Below are 19227 nucleotides of genomic sequence, written 5' to 3'. Positions count from 1 at the left end.
TCATGTCACTGCCACAGCTATGGCGCGCCACACTTTCTTGGCACCCTTCCCCATATGTCATAGACTCATTTTCGTATCAAAACTTGCTACAAGTGTGACTTTGATTTGCTCGTTGCACTTTCTGTGGCGGTCATAGTTTGCTAAAATCCCCAACTTACTCGTTGTGCATGCATGGTCAAACCAGTGGTCGTTTGATTGGATTATTTGTCCACGTGTCAGCCATCTACACCGGGTCGCAGGGGATACTGGTTGGACCTGGTGTCCACGGGATTTGCCTCCACTTTTTGGGCGTTTTCATTTGTTCTGCGGACAAAAGAGCTATAGCCAAATCAGCCATCCATTGCCACTTGCCGCCATGTCATCCGTGGTGCGGTCCGCTCCTCAAAATTTCCAAACCAACGCTGTGGCCGTCGCTTGTCGGCCCACGTCCCCGCGCGCGGCCGTGACCCTGACATACCCATGCTCCTGGGCTGCGCAAGTGGGCAGGCCCGAATCCCGTCGGGGGCCACCTACCCGCCGGCGAGGCCCAAGTCATCAATTCCCCCACCGACCAGCTCCTCCCCGTCCCACCTGCCCGCACAGCGCCTCACCGCGCCGCACGCCTGCGTCGGTCGCCGACCCAGCCAGCCACCGGTCCACACCCGCCTCCCCCCTTCTCCACCCCGTCCGGTCACCGACGCCGCGGGCCCTAGCCCGCCGGATCTCCCTCTCCGGCGACCCGCCCCGCACCGGATCAGTCCGGGCCGCGTGGTCGCCCCCAGCTATCCTCCGCCCGCCTCGGGTCCACTCGCTCGCGGTTGCGTGTCCCGCGGGGTGACCCCCCCGGGCCTCGGCAGCTCCCGGTCTCGAATGGGGCTCTCGTCGGCCGCCGCGGGCGACGGGACGCAGCTCTGCGTGTTCGACCTCCGGAGGGGGCAGCAGGAGGGCCAGGAGCTCGACAAGATCCTCTTCTTCCACCCCGCCGACTGCCCCATCCTGCTCCAGCTCTCCGTCATCGGCCTCTGCGAGGGGATCGTCACTTTCACTAGGTTGCCTTCGCTCTCACGCATCTCTATTGTGTAGTTCGTCGCAATTTGAAGCTCTTGGTTTGCTCGTGCTCCTTCTCACCAACAACAGCAACAGCATCTTCAGCGTGTAGGAAAAGAATTGAACTCAGCTTTCTAGAGTGCTACAACAGCGCCTAGGCTTCTAGCATCACTTCAGTATTTCAAATCCGTAGGATGCTCGAGTATGCAAGTTTGGGTGGTAATCTTAGGTTTTTTTTAAAGCAAGAACAATTCTGGACTTAGTAAAAGATTAGTGCTTTTTTGGCAACGGGCGAATGGCTTTGGTTCCTAAGTTCACCTACCAACAGTGGCGGATCTAGAAAGTAGAAACATGTACTCTTTTACTAGTAATAACATTTGTATACTGGTTCATTTCATAGTGTTCACAGTTCACATATTCCTGTAGATCTCTAGACAACTGCAAATACTTATGAATGATTACTCAAACTGACATGGGGGTTAACATCAGTATATTGGAGCCCTTCATAACCAACATTTCTTTTGTGGTCACATTATGTCTTCCAGTTGCCCTTTGATAGGATATTCTCCCCAAATTGCCATCCAAACATTTCCTGACTCTGTACTTTTGAATTTTGATAACTCATTTATTGCCTAATATTGCTGGGTTCCATCATCTTATTTCTCAATGTTAGTTATATGCAGAATATTTTCCCCGGAAGAGGATTGCGAGGTTATAGAATCAGAGAAACACTCCCATGTTTTTTACCAAGCCGAAACAGATATTTGGATGGTTCTGGTAATGGCTTTCCACTACTTTAATACCTTTTTTACCCAACACACAGGAGACCTGTGTATCTTTATATTAAGAAGTAAAAAGGGCCAAGAGAGCCCTTACATCATACACCCCACACACTTAGCCTTTACAATATAGTATTGAAGTACTATGTCAATTTATCTCCGGGTAGCACTGAAACTTTGGTTCAGAAGTTCTACATGCATTTCATTTGTGTTGGTTAGTTCTTCTAGTTCGCTACTGTTAATGTATAATATTTTGTTTTGGCAGCTTGTCAACAAGTATGCTTCTTGATAGCGTTGCTCTTATTATCTCAATGTAGAAATTATTTACCTAATAGCTCATATAGAGAGCACTACTCCTTGTATATTATATTGTCCTGTCATACAACAGTATCAATGCTGATTTAGGGCCTGTTTGGTAGAGCTCATGCTCTGGCTCCGACTACTACTTGTGCTCCGCCTCTCTGGTGGAGCAGAAGCAGTTTGGTTTCGTTTTGGTCAAGTCGAATTCTCCTGAATCTTGAAAGATGATTGTTCTGAAATTTTTCTGTAGTACCCTTTCCTGTTTAACCTAAGCTGTATAGAGTTATATGTCGAGATTTGATCTTTTCCTTAATGTATTTTGGACAACTACATGTTTACAGCACCATCTTCTGAAATACTATGAGTTTTATTGTCGAGATTTGATCTTTTCCTTAGGGAACTAGTACATCATTTCATGAGCTGTGCTATTTCAAATTTACAGCATCTTTACAGCAATATAAGTTGAATGTGCATCGTATTATACTATGATACTGATGAATAGTTAGGACGCAATTTGATATTGTAGGTTGTGGAAAAAAACAAGGAAAATGAATTGACTTGGCGTTGTGGTGCACTCCAAGGGATTCTTAAAGAGGCTCATTCTCTCTTTGCAATGTTTCATGGACCAATCAGAACTTTGCTTGACAGACAACCCAGTGCAGAACTTGCTCGTGGTCACCTCCGCACATTTCTCACAGATTATTTGAGTGGTGGGTCTAGTTAAGTTTACTTGCAGCTGTCATAAACATGTTCATGTCGCTATTTTTGGCAACATGCAAGGATGCTATTTGTAAATCTTTCAGTAATGTCATGGCATTTATATGTTTTGTTTTATGCTCTGGAACAGATTTTAATGTTGGTAAGAAGTTACAATTTCCAACCTACCGTGACAGCCTAAAGGAGAGGGGAACAGTCCAAATGCTTACAGTATCAAGAGAAGTGGCACTTGACGTTCAGGTAACCTGCGATGCTTATGTTAATAGTTAAAAAAAAAAAACGACAGTCTTTTCTTACTCCCCTAATTAATTAAAATCATTTCCATGTTATCATCCTTATGTGCAAGTTGCTGTTCACATCTTGTCCTGAGTTGTAGTAAGGTTTGTTAACCTGCTGGAAGACCGATCCTGATTTCCATACTAGCTGGTGCAGTACCAGCTGAACAAAATTTTATTGAGTTTCTTCAATGGTGTTGTTTGCGAGGAATTGGATACCTTGAAGCGTTCATAACTTTGATTAACTCAGTGTAAATGAGTTCCTTTCCTGAAACTTGTTGATTTGGGGAAACATCTTATGCTGTTCTTGTTTCTTGTTCCTTTCTGGTTTCCAAAGGAAAAACTACATCTTGGTTCTTTTCATACTTCATAGTTTGTCTAATATGGATTTGGATTACCCAAGCCTTCTTGGCTGTTATGTTAACATGGGAAGTGTTTCCGTTGTCATATTCATTTTCTGTGCCTGCATCAGTATTTGCCTTAGGAAGAGTTGTTTTTATTGCAGGGTTAGAGCTACTGCACAAAGATTGGTTCTGGTTATAAGTAGAGTTTGCTCTCTGAGAAAAATCTTTCAGAACCAATCAATCACCAGTTTAGAAATTTCAAACTAGCCTCCTGCCATCTATCAGTAGTGTTTGTCATATTTGCAGTATCATTTAGAATCATGTGATTGCAAGTTGCTATAGTTGCATGGATTTATTTTATTTATTCCAATCATTGAAGTATTAGTGTTTCAGTCACTCACCACAGTACTTGGATCATGTCTTGGAAATGTCACCTGCCAATCACTCATACTATTTGAAGACCTCTTGGTGTCAACGACACTGCCCCCGGTATGGTCTCCTGTAATCCCTAATTCAGTTGGAATTCTATTTGATCTGGCACTCAGCTAGTTTACAAGCACGTGGTTCACTTGTCATTAAGGACTTTAAGTTTGTTTTTCTGCAGGATGATACTTTAAACCTATATACATATGCTGTCCTGAGGTTAACTCCGCGTGCTTTACATTCCAATGCAAGTTCTTGGTCCTATTTGCGAAAAGGAACTTCTGTTAGTGCTGGCCCAACATCAAGTTCATCAAATGGAACAACTGCAGGAGAAAGGTACCATAGTCGATCTCGTGATACTTCTCCTGGTGGACAAAATCAGATGAATCGTAATTTCAGGCCTCTCCTGCGTGAGAAATTGTCAAAGGGAAAGGACGGCTTTGTTGCTGCTGATTTCGCAGCTACAGAAGCTCGTGGTGCTGTACCTTTGACTCCAATACTATGGTTCCAGCAGGCAGAGGAGCGCATGTACCTATGCATTTATCAGCACAAGAGTCTCACTATCCTACTGCTGGTGCCTGCTTCCTCACTGATAAATGGAGAAGAGGGCATTACTCGTGTGAAGAAGCAGATGCTTGAAAATGTGAGTGATTCTGATTCCATCTTTTTTTCTGCATTTCCAGATGCGCTGCTGAGCTAAAGTATACTGTTAAATGCAAAAAAAGATACTAATGCCCTGTATGGTTATGGTATAATTTGATATGAAGAATATGCCTCTGAATGCATGCCCAATAATTTGATCATTATTTCAGGCATCACAGAAGATTGTCACTGTTGAGCAGAAATTGACACGGGGATGGGGAGGAGAAAATGCTTATCATGTTAGTGGATATCGTTATTTGCTCGTTGATCCAGAGAGAAGAGTATCAAGAGCCTCCCCCCCTGGAAAAGTCACCACCTTGGCAAAGGTATGATTTTCTGTGTTGAGTAGATTTTAAGATTTTGTGCCCTCTCTCTCTCTCCAGAGACAGAGAGGGAGGGTCTCTCTCCCTCTCCCTCCCTCCCTCCCTCCCTCCCTCGGAGGGAGAGAGAGAGAGAGTCCCTCCCTCTCTCTTCCATTCATTCTTTCAAGAAACATATATCATTCCAGTGCACTACAAATCGTAAGGATAATATGTTTTTGTAGGCTATAAATTCTTAGATGCATATTAAACTTTTTTCTAGTTTGTGTTGTCCTTTTCACTTGATTTGTCTGCTATGATGGAACTGTGCAGGATTCTCGACTTGCCCTCAATATGCTAAGACAAGAAGTAGATCTAGAGAAGTCAAGATACAAGAGAGGTGACCCTTGTCATGATAAGGATTTTGAAGCATGTATCAGAACAAAAAACAATGCATGGGTTATTGCTAAAATTAGTCGAGGAAGGGAGCTTTACATGGCTTTAGAGAAGGGTGGTGAAACACTTCTATATGCATCCACAGCTGTAGAGAAATTCAGCAACAGGTAACTTAGCTTTGCTTTGTGTTGGCTAACTCCTGTTGTTTGTGATATCCATTCATCACTATCTTGAACAATCTATGCGAATGTTTGGAAGCATTTAGATGTGATTGTTTTGGCTTTGACTCTTGATGAAGCATTATGCATCTCATGGATGCCTCTATGTAGAGTTTACACAGGCTTTGTTTTCATTATACAAAGTTCTTATTCATGTTTCCATCCTTCTCACAGGTACTGTGAGGGAGCATTCTCTACAGATTAGAAGCACCAGTGCAAGATCTTTCCTTTTCCATACATTACCTGTGTACATCCAGGTTTCTTAGCTGGATCGTTGCCAACATTGTTGCGAAACTGTCGGATCTCTCTTTGCAAGGGAATAAGAAGAAATTCTGATCAGTTGTACAGCCGCTCTGCTATCATGTGCTATGTGCAAAAGAATAGCCTGGTCCGGGAATAATGCAGAGCAGGATTAGAGTTCGTTCTCTTATTACGGCCTCATGCCCTTCCGCGATGCAGAGCATTGTGCATGTTTTCACTTTATTGTAACAGCTGGCGATGGACCTGCTTACAGAAAAAAAAAACTCAGCTTAGGTTTTGATTCGGTATTCTGTATGTTGGTGGTCTCATATCATATGGTTCGAATCGGCGAGTTCTACCCCCGGAGAGGAGAGAGGCTACTGAACGGGATATAGAAAGTGAACTACACATACCGTCGTTTGAGTTGGTATACAACGGTAGTCAGGTTTAAAGGCACTGTAAACCATTTCCAAGAAAAGAAAAGAAAAGAAAAGAGAGACGGTAGTTGGATAAAGGGGGAAGCAATGCCCATCCCGAAGGCATCGGCAGGCATAAAACTTTTAACTACTGCGCATCCGGGGAATCGAACCCCGGTCAGTACCACTACACCAGATGCGCTTGATGTGATCAGGGGCACATGATAAGCATAATGACAAAAGATCTTAAGATACGAACCTATCAAGTGCACTCATACAAATCCACTACATGTTAGCCCTTTTAGTTCCACCCCAAAATCCCAAAAAGTGTTATAGTATCTATCACATCGAATGTTTGCGGTCTGTGCATGGAGCATTAAATGTAGACGAAAAAAAAAATTAATTGCATAGTTTGGTGGGAAATTGTGAGACGAACGTTTTGAGCCTAATTAGTCCATATTTGAATACTAATTGCCAAATAAAAACGAAAGTGCTACAGTAGCCCTAAATTCCAACTTCCTGGAACTAAACACAGCCTTAATATGTTATTGTGTACTCATATACATGTCCCCTACACGAATACTCCTCCCCTGATCCAGTCTAAAAGACGCACGCTTACGAAGCCGATTCAAACCTCATGATATTTGATGAATAATTTAGCTAATAAGTTTTAAGTATTGTCATATGAACTTGATACCAATAGATTTGTAATCAAATGTACCATCCAATGACCATAAGTTTATAATTATGAAAACTAATATAAAACAAACGAACGGTTAAAGTTATTTATGATATCATACCATATAAAAATAGGATGATGCAAGTATTTGACATCGTATCAACCATTATTAGCAGGTCCTATGTGTCATCTATATGGACCCACCTATCTCTCTCTATTTAGTTATCTTGCTCATTTTTTTCTTTTCATTGTTTGAGTGTGACCTCATCTCTTCTGCGTGGAGATCTAGTATTGTTGGGCCTGCCCACCCCCTCCTCGTCTCTGCCTTCACGCGCCGTTCCGCTACGTCTCTGGTCACCTGCATCATTGGCTCATGCTCCTTCCATGCCGCACCCATTTGTGCTCTCCCCACTGTTGGCCATGTCTCTCCTCCACACTTGTGCGGTGATGGAGCTCCTAAAGACGACGTCCTCACCCCCGCACGCCAAAGCCTTAAGCTCACCCTGCCGTCCCTCACTTGCGGGTGGTGCGACTCAGGCTCAAGCTCAAGCTCACTGCATCATTGGTTGGTTTTATGGTCGTTTGCCTCGACCAATCAGTGCGGGTTAAGTTCCATTTGCTACTGCCAAGGAGATAGGATGGATGTTTACCGTGTCGGTTCCTCTGCCTTAGCTTTGTTTATGTGGGTCTTCCAAAATCACAGTCCGAAGTTGTGCCTGATATTGGGCAGTTGGTTTTTGGTTTTATCTAAACGGCTGGGGCTGGCTGGCTGGCTGGGCTGGCCAGCCCCCTCATATGGACACTGTTCCAGTGAACCAGCCGTAGTACTTCTCTCTCACATAAACAAATCAGTAATGATACGAATCAGCTAACCGAACATGCACCTTGATGTGACGTTCTATGCAGATCTATAGGGTGTAGAGTTGTAGACTCTGTTGGCGATCAATGCAGGTAGAGAATAGCAAATATACTAGATGTAACACCTTTCCAGCTCTGAATGACTCGGAATTGCAAAAGAAAAGGAAGATTACAACTAGATTTGAATTGATCGGAGAGGTGATTAACATCAAGGGCACTGCCGCATAGGGAGACAACAACACTACAACATGCCAGAGCCTATAATATGAATTTCATAGACTCCTTCCCTCACCGTTGTTGAGACGCCGACAACAGTGGTGGTGGACCTAGAGATGCCAACGGAGAATTCCCCATCGGATATTAGGTACCTATTCCCGTCTGCGCTGGGGAAAAAATCCATGTCCCCATCCCCATGAACCTTCGCGGGAGACGTGTGCACCCCATCCTCGATGTCTGTCCTTTGCAAGGGCCCCATGGAAGAGGGAGATTGAGGTGTAGATGGGCATCAACCCTCTCCCGCTCGCGCATGAATTCGACCATCTCACCGGTTGCGGCTTCCTCGCCGATCTCTTCTCCTTGTAGCACATATATAGATTGATGGCAGGGGGAACCAAGGAAGCAAGCAGCTAGTGCTAGGCTTGAATGGAAACAACAACATGGATGTGGATTAGAGAGGCACAACAAAGAGAGCCTGGGAGGACAGAGGAGGCACTGAACATGGGGAGTGGCGAGCTACGACTACGGATAGGAAGGACCACTAGCGAGCAGCAGCGCTGGACGACTGTAATCCGTTGGAGAGGCGGGTTGATTTTATATGCTCAGTTAAAAATTATAAGTCGTTTTGATTTTTTCGGTACATCTATTTTATTATGCATATAGATAAATAATATATCTAAATATATAGCAAAATAGATGAATCAAAAAAATCAAAGCGATTTATAATTTAAAACGAAAGGAGTAGTTACTTAAATTTTTAGGCATCAGGGATAGATAACTGATCTATTGAAGCAATTATAATCTCTTATATTACATTTTTTATTGGAAATGCGATAAGTAATTGGTTGGAGATGGCATGCAAGCATTCCGGTATCTCCGGTTACCCGAGCAAGAAGACCGTGGCAGAACCGTCCGAAATAACACATCTTTAGAGGCGCTCGTCTTCCACCAGACACTAAGCACCCCGAAAGCAAGCTGCATCGGACAAATTTCGTCGAGCATACCCCAAGGGAAAACTCGAATAATCCACGTTTTTCTTCAGGATCCAATAATGAGAACGAGTTTATAATACTTAGTCCATTTCATAGAACCAGAGTTCTTAGAAATAAATTATTACAGTACCAAGTTTAGAGTGTAGAATTTAAACAACGGAATTATAATAAACATCTAACGGTAGAATACAAGGATCCGTTTATGCCCACCAGAAAAATCCTCCACACAACAGTTACTCTTCAAGCTGCACCTGCAACAGCGGTAAATAAACCCTGAGTACACAATGTACTCGCAAGACTTATCCGACTAGTGGGAATAATTTTCCGACTCTAAAGGATATGATAAGCTTTATGGATTGTTGGGTTTTCTTTTTACGAAAAGCAATACTAGTACTGAATCCTTATGTATGTTTCTTATTAGCAGTCATGATTAGTTCATTATCTAACCATTCTAGGTAAGCACCTATTCTACTTTCAAGCAAGAGTTGAGCAAACAGATCCACTTCACCATCTTTCATCTTTCAGTTCTTACTACGGTGCTAGATTGTAGACAAGTCGTACCGGATTACCCGACGATTCGCGAATCAATGTGCTTAGCTGGGTAACCCGAAACACACGTCCCGCTTGTACCCTAGGCACAAGCAAGACCAACCCACCACTCTCTTGTCAAGGGGTCCAGGTTCCCGTCTAAACTTGGACTCCAAGCCTCCACATCTGAGTCCCGGACTCAGTGTGGTGCTTAGACCTCCACTATCCCCGCCTCCAATCAGTCGGTCTGGAAAGAGCTGGAACCCACGACAAGAGAGCAACGAGCCTTCCCTACTCCCATAAAAAAGTATGTGCTCAGGATAATAAGTCTGTGACCTGACTAGAATCTAATGCAACGACCAGTCCTTAACCGACATGGACAGGGAAAACAGTGTAAACAAGCTATGCCCCGTTGGCCACATGACACAACCTCTTACACCCACCAATACCCGTACCATATCCCTACCCGGTCTCCATTTCTTTTCTCCATTTTATCATGAGAGATAATAATAATCACCTATTATAAGTAACGACAGGTTACTCACGCTACCGATAGACTAAGCATAGCAGCTACTCGACCTATGCTAGTAGGACTCATAGGTAGGTTATCTATGCATGTAGTTTACATAAAATCCATGTAACGTAAATGCACATCACATATATATATCCAGTGATTATTCAAAATAAGGGTTATGCACCAGGGCTTGCCTTGGACAGGCGTGGTGTTAGCTCAGTCAGTCTGTGATGGCTCCGGGACCTCCTCCTACACGAGGATCTCCTCCTCGTACTCTTCAATCATCTCTTCATACTCCTGCTCGCCCTCAGTCACGGACTTCACGAACTCGCTTTCTACATGCATGCAATGACGATGCAACGCTCAATATTAAGGCAACAACATTTTTAAAATAAGAATACATCTACTAAGCCACTAAGCTAGCTCTAATGACTAAGACACCAAGCTAATCATCATTCCCATGAAACCAGCAGGGTTTCACCTACAAGTGCTACTTAGCAACTAAAATATATTCTTACTCTTATTAATGATTTCCTATATACTACAACAAGGAGTACTTAGCTATCATATTTTTCAACCGATTCTAAAGCTACAAAAATTACAGTAAGTACATAATAGTACAATGAATGTACTGTAAAAATTTCATGGTCAAAGCTATTACCAATTTGCCATAAAAATTCCTACAAATACTAACCTAAATAATACTAAACACTTGCAAATGATTTAATAACCACTGGTATCAACAAATATGTATATGAACTAAATATACTAACAGATAGAGCTCAATTTTAGGAACCTAACAAAATTGGATTCACAAATTTTGGATATCTACATGATTTTATATGATTTACCAAAGTTCAGCTCAGAATTACAAATGAAAAGCTATTTATATTTTCCACGAAAAAATAAACTCAATTAGGCCCACGCACGCACGCGCGAACATGCGGCTGCCCACAGACGAGGCACGGCCCACACGCGGAGGCAGCCCACGGTGGGGAGCCCACGCGCACTGGCACATATGCAAAAACACCCTTGAGCTACCGACAATTCAACCCGAGGTCCGCAACACTATTCCTACAGATTGCTCCTATGCAAATAAGCCCTTCCCCTTACTCTCCTTTACAACGGTCTGGTCCCCCGGCCACCCGCTCGCGCGTCGGCGCGGCGGCGATGGCATTGGACGGCCACGTCGGCTAGCTGGGACCCACGCTGGCTCCACTAATGGGCCGACCCCCATCTACAACCCTAGTGCCTACACTAGCTTAGGTTACAGGAGCAGCGGAGCTCGCGGAAGTGGTGACCACGGCATGTGGCCATGCGCGACAGCGCCGCGGCCATGCCGGCCACCCTAAGCCACCACGGGGTGAACTAACTAGCGCTATAGCATCACTATCATACCTTGGTTGTGGCTGCGGTGGTGGTTTGACCGGAGGTTCCCCAAACAGGGCTGGCCATGTGCGGGTGGTGGGATGCGGCGGCGCTCTAAGACGGTGCGACCACGTTAGTGGCTATGGCGAGGCAGTAGAGGTGCAAGTGAGGTGCGCAGGGTGAAGTGGAGGTGGAGGCTAAACTAGAGGCATAGCTGGATTGGCCCAGAAAAGGTGAGCTGGAGGCTGCCCCCGGCCGTGGCCTTACGCGGCCTAAAATGGCGCGGCGGAGAGGAAGCTCCCAAATTGGAGCTCGTTGCGATGCAATTCAAAGCAGTGAGGTGGCGGTTGAGACGCTGGCGACCAGGCACACCCACGAGCGTGAAGAATTTATGGATGGTGCCCACGCTCGGGCCCCCGGTGGCCGTGATGTGACTACGGCAGGTAGGGGTGCAGCAGCAAAAAGTACGGCAGTGGCAGTGGCGCGGTTTTGCGCCCTGGCGGGATGCGTATGTCATGACCTAGTTCTTCTGTCCAAGGTACAAATGATGAGCGCGCCCTCCAAAACTGGCCATGTGTGCAAGCGAGACGGTAAGCGTGGCATGGCCCGTGTGGCCATAGTGCCATTAAGGTGAGGCGATGACGCGAGCGCAACGGGAACACCCCACATGCACGCCGGCAACACATGGTCGCGGCACAGCGAGCAACGATGAGGCATCCCATAGCACAACACGATGAGCGGTAGCGAGACAGAGCGGACGTAGTGGCAGCAACACAGCAGCAGGGTAGCGCATAGGGCGGGCGGCAGTAGCGAGACACGGCAACGCCCAACGCGGCAACATGCGGGCATGCGTGAGGTTCCCCAATGTGGCGATGATGACCACGGACGCGCGGTGACCATGCCCACACGATTGAAACAAACCAGAAACGTGTTGTGCATGGATTTTAAAGCTTCTACTGCGACCAACCCCTTACTCCTAAACATAAATGGTCTTTACTACACTCAAGATGGTATATGAGGTTACTTAATCAAGCTATAGCACTACATCGCTCTTGAAAGCATCTAGGCCCCCAGTTGGGTTTCGGTGATTAATGATGACACAAGATTACTATGACTAACGTGTGTTTTGCAGAGGCAATTTGAGTTAGGTCATGATAATGGAAATTGATTGGGCAATCATGGTTGTCATGCCCCTATCGATGGAAATCATTTTGGTTTTCAAAGGGTGGACGACAAGGTTAAGGATGGACTAGTTCTAAGTGTTGTTTGGTGTTGGAGAGACACTTAGAGTAGTTTAGGACTTTGTTTTTCCTTTGGCCATACTATTAAGGGGGGCATGGACTTGTAGCTTAACCTAGGTGAGTCTAATGGATTAGGTGTGGTGCACACTTGTCAAACCTAGCACTAGTTAGCTCATGAATAGCCCTAAGATCGATAGAAGTCAACTTCATTCACAAAGAATTTTGAATTGGAAGTGAATGGAGAGTCAAATGACTGACCGGACGCTGGTTTGGTTGTGACCGGATGTAGCTTAGAGAGTCTGGTCAGTTCATTTGATCAACAACAACAGTCAGAGTGCGACCAAACGTTGGACACTAGTGCTCACCAGACGCGACCCTAGCCGTATCTGTAGTAGCGTGGATAGGCTATTGACCACAAACTAGACACTGAATAGAGAAGTGACCGGACTCTAGGTGCCAACATTCGGTCAACATTAGTAAGGTTTCAGAGAAGGTTTTTGATGACTGGACATGTCCGGTGGGTGCTGACCGGACGCAGGATAGAGTCCGGTCAGAGCAAACGACTCTTTTTGACACGTTGACGTATTACACTGATCGGTGCGTCTGGTCACCTTGATCGGAGAGTCTGGTCATCTTGATACTTGCTGAGTTGGACCTCAACCATTATGTTTTGAATGGGGGGGTATAAATACATATCCCACTCATCCATTTGAGGTCTCTTGCCTATTTGTTCAGCTGAGAAACACCTTTGGAGTGCAAGGGAGATCAAGAGCCTAGTGGGGTGATTGAGATTTGATAATCCAAGATTAATGACCTCATTAGTGCATAGGGAGTAGCAAGTATGCATCCATCTTACTCATTAGGCTTGTCTTGATCAAGTGAGAGTTTGTGCTTGTTACTCTTGGTGATCGCCATCACCTAGATGGCTCGGTGGTGATTGGGAGCTTGGTGATCATCTGGTGGAGCGTGTGGATGACCCAAGTCACTTTGTGAGTGGTTGTGGGCGATTCACTGCAACAGAGTGTCAAAGAATTAGCCCATAGAGAGCACTTGATCCTTGCGTGGATCAAGGGGGAGCTACACCCTTGCGCGGGTGCTCCAACAAGGACTAGTGAGGAGTGATGACTCTTCGATACCTCAGGAAAACATCACCGTGTTCCTTTTCCTCTCTTTACTTTGAGCATTTACATTTGAGCAATTCATTTCATGTCTTTACATTCCTATAATTGCCATGCTAGAGTAGGATTAGAACCTAGGGTGCAAAACTTTTGTATGGGAGAACAATAGAAACACATTTTAGACACAAGGGGTGAAATGAGCTAAGTGTAGGGCTTAATTATTGCAAAAATTTAGAATTAGCCCTAGAAGGAAAATGGACCCTAGGCCCATTTACTTTGGATTTTGGTGTTTGATGACCAACACAACCAAATTGGACTAATGAGTTTGCAAGTGATTGTTTTGTAGTTCAATAGGGTGCAAGACGTGACTTGGACGAATGCGACGTGATGATCTGATGATCAACACCATAAGTAAGACCCTAGGAGCACAAGAGAAGACCCAAGATATCAAGCAAAGTCCAAGCACGAAGATTGGAACCAAGCCGTATGCAAGATCACGAAGAAACGAGGTCATAGAGGTGACTGGACGCTAGACCGAACGCTGGTGCAAAGTGACCGGATGCTCCGATCAAGAGGCTCGGCAACAACAGGCGTCAACAGCAGCGACCGGACGCTGGACCGGACGTTGAGTAGCAAAGTGACCGAACACTGAGTGCCAGAGTCCGATCAACATCAGTAAGGTTTCAGAGAGTAGTTTTCTTGACCGGACGTGTCCGGTCAGTGCTGACCGGATGCTGGTCACAGTCCGGTCAGTAGCAGAAAAGTGGGATTTCGTCCCCAACGGCTACTTTCTTAATGGGGCTTATAAATAGACCCCCAACCGGCATTTGAGTAGAGTGGAGCTGAGGAAACATATCAAGGGTGTTGATACACCATTTTAGTCATCTCCACTTGCATAGTGCTTAGTGTTTTATTAGGTGATTAGCGTAGGTGCTTTATGAAGTGCTTAGGTTGATTAGACCACCACTTATGTGCTTGCTCTAGGTTTAGGCCTAGTGTTTAGTGAAGTTTGCATACCTCTTACCACTCGGTGCTTGCGCGCACCATTGTTGTACATCGGAGGGGCTTGTAGTCTTGCGAGATCACACCAACCGTGTTTGTGGTATGGCCGCCACCGTGTACCGGAGGGAACAAGGCCCACGATGTTTTGGTTGGAAGCTTGATAGTGAAGACAGCGGGGCACATCTAGGAGAGGCTTGCTGGAAGGCACGTCAGAGACCCACTTGCGCATGGGGAAGGCCCGAGGCTATCCATAGAGTTACCCGACCGGGAGCTTGGCCCTTGCGAGGGGCTCCAACGAGGACTAGGGGGAAGCTTGTCAATGGGAGTTTGCATATCTCTACCTTGCTCTTTAGCTTCCACATTTACATTGACTGTATTACTCCTTTTGCGGTAGAGATAGCGACACACTAGCAAAACCATAGTTGCACATCTAGATAGTTTATCTATTGCATAGGTTTTGCTAGGGTTAGAAAAAGAGGCCATAGTTTAGAGTTTGATTTTTGAGTTTCCTAATTCACCCCCCTCTTAGGCGTCATGGTCCCCCTTCAATTAGTATCGGAGCCGGTTGGCTCAATTTGGACCTTTGGCTTAACCACCGTTGAGCCGACGCTGTTTAGAGTGGTTGGGATGGATACCTCTAGGCCTCCATACTTTGACGGCACTAACTTCCCCTACTATAGAGCTAGAATGGCTTGCTAACTTGAGGTGGTAGATTTGGGAGTTTGGAGAGTCACTCGTGTTGGGATGAAACCCATTAAGAATCCCTTTCAATGATAGAGCTAAGAATTGCTTGTTTGAATCATTTAGCATGGATGTGTTTAGCCAAGTGTTCACTTTAAATACGACACATGAAATTTGGTTAAAACTTCAAGAGCTCCATGATGGCACAAGTAATGTCCATGAGCAAAAACATTGTCTAGCTAAACAAAATTATGATTCCTTCGAAATGAATGATGATGAGCTTATTCGTGATATGTATTCTCGTTTGAATCTAATTATCAATGAGCTTCATTCTATAGGATTAACAAAGCTAGATGATGTGGACATCGTGAGGAAGATCATCTCTGTGCTACCACAAAAGAAATATGCAAGCATCATCACCATCCTTCACAACATAGAGGACTTGAGCACCATGACCCTGGCCATAGTCATTGGCAAGATAGTGGCGTTTGAAATGTCATGCAAGATGGGTCAAGAAGAAGCCTCTTCATCAAGCAAAGGCAAAGCTCTCACATGTAGCAAGAAACAAGAAGATGAAGGGCAAGCTGAGGAGTATGCCATAGAGATAATCATAGAGATGATTATATTGCCTTGTATCCATGATATATTATGAGTTCATTGAATTTCCATTAAAGACAACCTATATTGATTAACAATTATGTGAATTGTTTGTGAAACTCTTTTACTTGAATGGTTATTCTAATGTTGTCCCTAGTCAGAGTTCGTGTGTGAACACACATGAATAATGGATCAGCATATTATTAGTTGATGACTATGTTTCACAAGTCATATACATGGAGATGTCAAACTAATAATGTGGGCACATGTATGACATGAGGCTGGACTGACCCAACGTGAGATGTCGTTATTATCTCTATTCACATCATGTACGTTATGTCCTTAGACCTGAGATTGTTGTATGTATTCAAGATGTGAAACGACCTACTCAGGGACTATCAAACGCTACTCCGTAACATGGTAGTTATAAAGGTGGTTTTCGGGTTTGTCGGGAAACATACTTTGAGACATAGACATTCAAGATGGAATTTGCCCCTCTCTATATATGAGAGAGATATCACTGGATCACTCTAATGATTAGATCAAGAAATGCATGGCCGTGCTTGTGTTAAGTGTTAACCTATGAGTTGGACCAAATATCGTGAGGCAAGGGAATAACAAGTATGTGGTTTTGTGGTGGTTCGTCTGATATGATCTTTGCGTACGCATAGGAGTTGACATGCCTTGCTAGAGGCCGCTATCAACTAATGGCCGAGTAGGAGTACTTGGGCCATGTCTATGTGTGCGTGAACCCATAGGGTCGCACGCTTAAGGGGCTGGAAGCCTAGTTCGGATAGGATCCGAATTAGACAAGGCTTAGGGTTACTAATGGGCCTCCAACTCGGGAGCTCATTAGGGACGCCTATAAATATGTGGGGTGGGCAACGGGGCAAATCAATCCATGCCTTTTGGTAGCCGCCACCACCCATCCTACGCCTGCACCTGCTGCTCCTCACGGACCTAGCAGTCCGAAGGCGCAACGCTTCCTCCCTGTACATGTGGATACCTCGGAGGTGCTGCATCTGGAGCACAAGGACGAACCGTATGAAGGGGACGGACAGACGGACGACCTCGCAACTACACGACACTGCTATGACGTGTTCGACTACATCAAGTCGCTTCCGCTGCACCTGCGCGTCTAGTGGTAATCCCGTGATCTATAACTAGCAGTAGATCTTGGTTTATGAGGTTGAAATTTTTGTTTTCCGGCTAGCGTAGCATCCTCATAACCCTTCACAAGCAAGTTGAGACAAGCTCAAGCTCAAGCTCCTCAAGTGAAGATGAAGAAGAAGATGAGGATGATGATGATGAAGATTCAAGTGATGATGATCAATCTTCCTCCTACACCTCCGACTTTGATGAAGAGTCAATCAAACTAATCAACAAGTTGGAGAAGATGATCCAAAGGCTCAATGTCAAGGGTGTGCCCATCTAAATTCAAGATCTCATTTTCACCAATCAAAGAAACGAGCAAAGAAAGAGAGGATGCTATGGATGCGATGAGTTGGGGCACTTTATGGAAGTTTGTCCAAATGAGCCTACACCCAAGACAAAGAAGAAGGCATGCAAGAACCAAGCTCTCACATCAATAAGGACTTGGGATGATTCTTCAAGTGAAGAAGACCATCACAAGAGGCGAGGGCGCAAGCACTCATCATCAAGCTCTTCTCGTGTGTGCCTTATGGCATGAGGTAACGAAAGCTCATCCTCTAGTGAGAGTGATAGTGATGATGAAATGCCTTCTTATGATGAAATTGTGCAACAAAATCTTAATTATGCTAAAGTTTGCACTAGTCAACAAAAGAAGCTCAAAAAAATAAAAGAAAAGCTAGATAGTTCATAAGAAGCATATAAAACTTTGCTTGAACAATATGAGAACTTTGTAATCTCAATGTGGAACTATCTACTAAAATTGAGCAACTTGAGGCTAGTGCAATAACAAATGCATGCACAATTAATGATGAGGAACTTGTAAAGAAAAATGAAAAATTAAAAGAAAAATTAGCTAGCTCACAAGATGCTTATAAAAGTTTGCTTGCTAAAATGGAAACCATGTGCAAACATTGTGATGAGCTAACTAATAAAGTTGCTAATCTTGGAGCCGTTAGTGCAACCCTCACCAAGGCATCTAAAAAGAAAAATTCTATCTTTAACATGTCTAAAAAGGATGCCTCTACTTCTTGTAATGATTTATGTTTAGACTCATCCTTGTGCATCCAAGTTTATGTTGAGAAAGTTATTGCAGATAAATGCACACAAGAGGTTGCAAAGGAGAATGAGCAACTCAAGCAAGAAGTAGCTCGCCTCACCAAAGACTTGACTCAAGTGAAAGGCAAGGTGAAGCAAGCCCAACTTCATCAAGATAACACTATCAAGGGAATGAAGAAGCTTGATGAAGGACAAACCGTGGTTTGCTACGTGTGCCACAAGGAAGGTCACAAGTCCTATGAGTGCAAGGTGAAGAATGGGGGAGGAGCAAAGAAGAAACGAAAAAAGCAAACAAGCAAGCTCTCCAACACCTACACCAACAAGGTGGACAAGAAGGCCTCCACACCTTATCTCTTGAAGAAGAAGAAAAATGACAAGGTGGTGGCCATCAAGGTGAACAAGCAAGCCAACAGTGGGGTCAAACGCTTTTGGGTGCCAAAGGAAATCATTTCCAACATGAAGAGCACCAAGAAGGTTTGGATCCCGAAAGGGAAGTGAGAAGTCCGATGGACATCGGGGAATTTGGAGAATTGGCAAAGTATGGATGCATTTCATGGGGTGCATCATGATGGACAAAATCATTGCCAAGTGGGTTAGTGAATACTATGGACCCAAATTCTCCTTCCCATGTTAGGTAACTAGATTATATTTGCTTCAATTGGTATTAGATTTAACTTTCTTACAAATTGGCATCTTTAAGCATCTAGTTACTCTTCATGCCTAGGTTTGCATTTACATGCTTATATCTTTTGTCATGCATACACTAGGTATATCATATGGTAGGCTCGCTCGGTTTCATTCTTATTCCTTTGAGCAATCCTACATGGTTTAAAATTGGTTAGAAGCACGACACGTAGCTTGTCTTTCGATTGTTCATCTAATATGTGTCAAAGTCCAAATTGTAGATAATTTATCATGAATATCATCTTCAAAAATGACTCACATTCATGTGATGTCATCTTTCAAGTGGTATTTTTTATTCCAAAATCAATGTGCATATTTCCTACAAGTATTCCATACTTGTGTGCACAAATTTAGGGGGAGGTTACTCTACAAGTTGGATGCTTTGAGACTAACATCTTTTCAAGCTTATCATGTGTGCAGTAGTCTCATTGCAAGGAAAATGGAGTCCCTAGAGGTAAGCATCATA

At 44.4% G+C, this 19227-nt stretch overlaps 1 protein-coding gene across 2 annotated transcripts; it reads left to right on the top strand.

The window, feature by feature from the left end:
• Positions 1–544: 544 nt before the first annotated feature.
• Positions 545–5963, top strand: LOC136473312 (vacuolar fusion protein CCZ1 homolog). Of its 2 annotated transcripts, XM_066470977.1 has the most exons (10): positions 547–1028; positions 1710–1803; positions 2632–2815; positions 2953–3062; positions 3835–3930; positions 4046–4200; positions 4264–4507; positions 4677–4832; positions 5139–5368; positions 5594–5963. In XM_066470977.1, exons 1-10 carry the CDS (start codon positions 850–852, stop codon positions 5622–5624), a joined length of 1479 nt encoding a protein of 492 aa, XP_066327074.1. In that variant the 5' UTR covers positions 547–849; the 3' UTR covers positions 5625–5963. The 2 variants fall into 2 exon arrangements, with proteins under 2 accessions (XP_066327073.1, XP_066327074.1); XM_066470976.1 differs by having other exon boundaries at positions 545–1028; positions 4046–4507.
• Positions 5964–19227: the final 13264 nt, after the last annotated feature.

The sequence above is a fragment of the Miscanthus floridulus genome, chromosome 8, assembly GCF_019320115.1.
Source record: "Miscanthus floridulus cultivar M001 chromosome 8, ASM1932011v1, whole genome shotgun sequence".
Lineage (NCBI taxonomy): Eukaryota > Viridiplantae > Streptophyta > Magnoliopsida > Poales > Poaceae > Miscanthus > Miscanthus floridulus.
The sequence above is the reverse complement of the archived record's forward strand: the minus strand, read 5'-3'. Positions and strand labels throughout refer to the sequence as shown.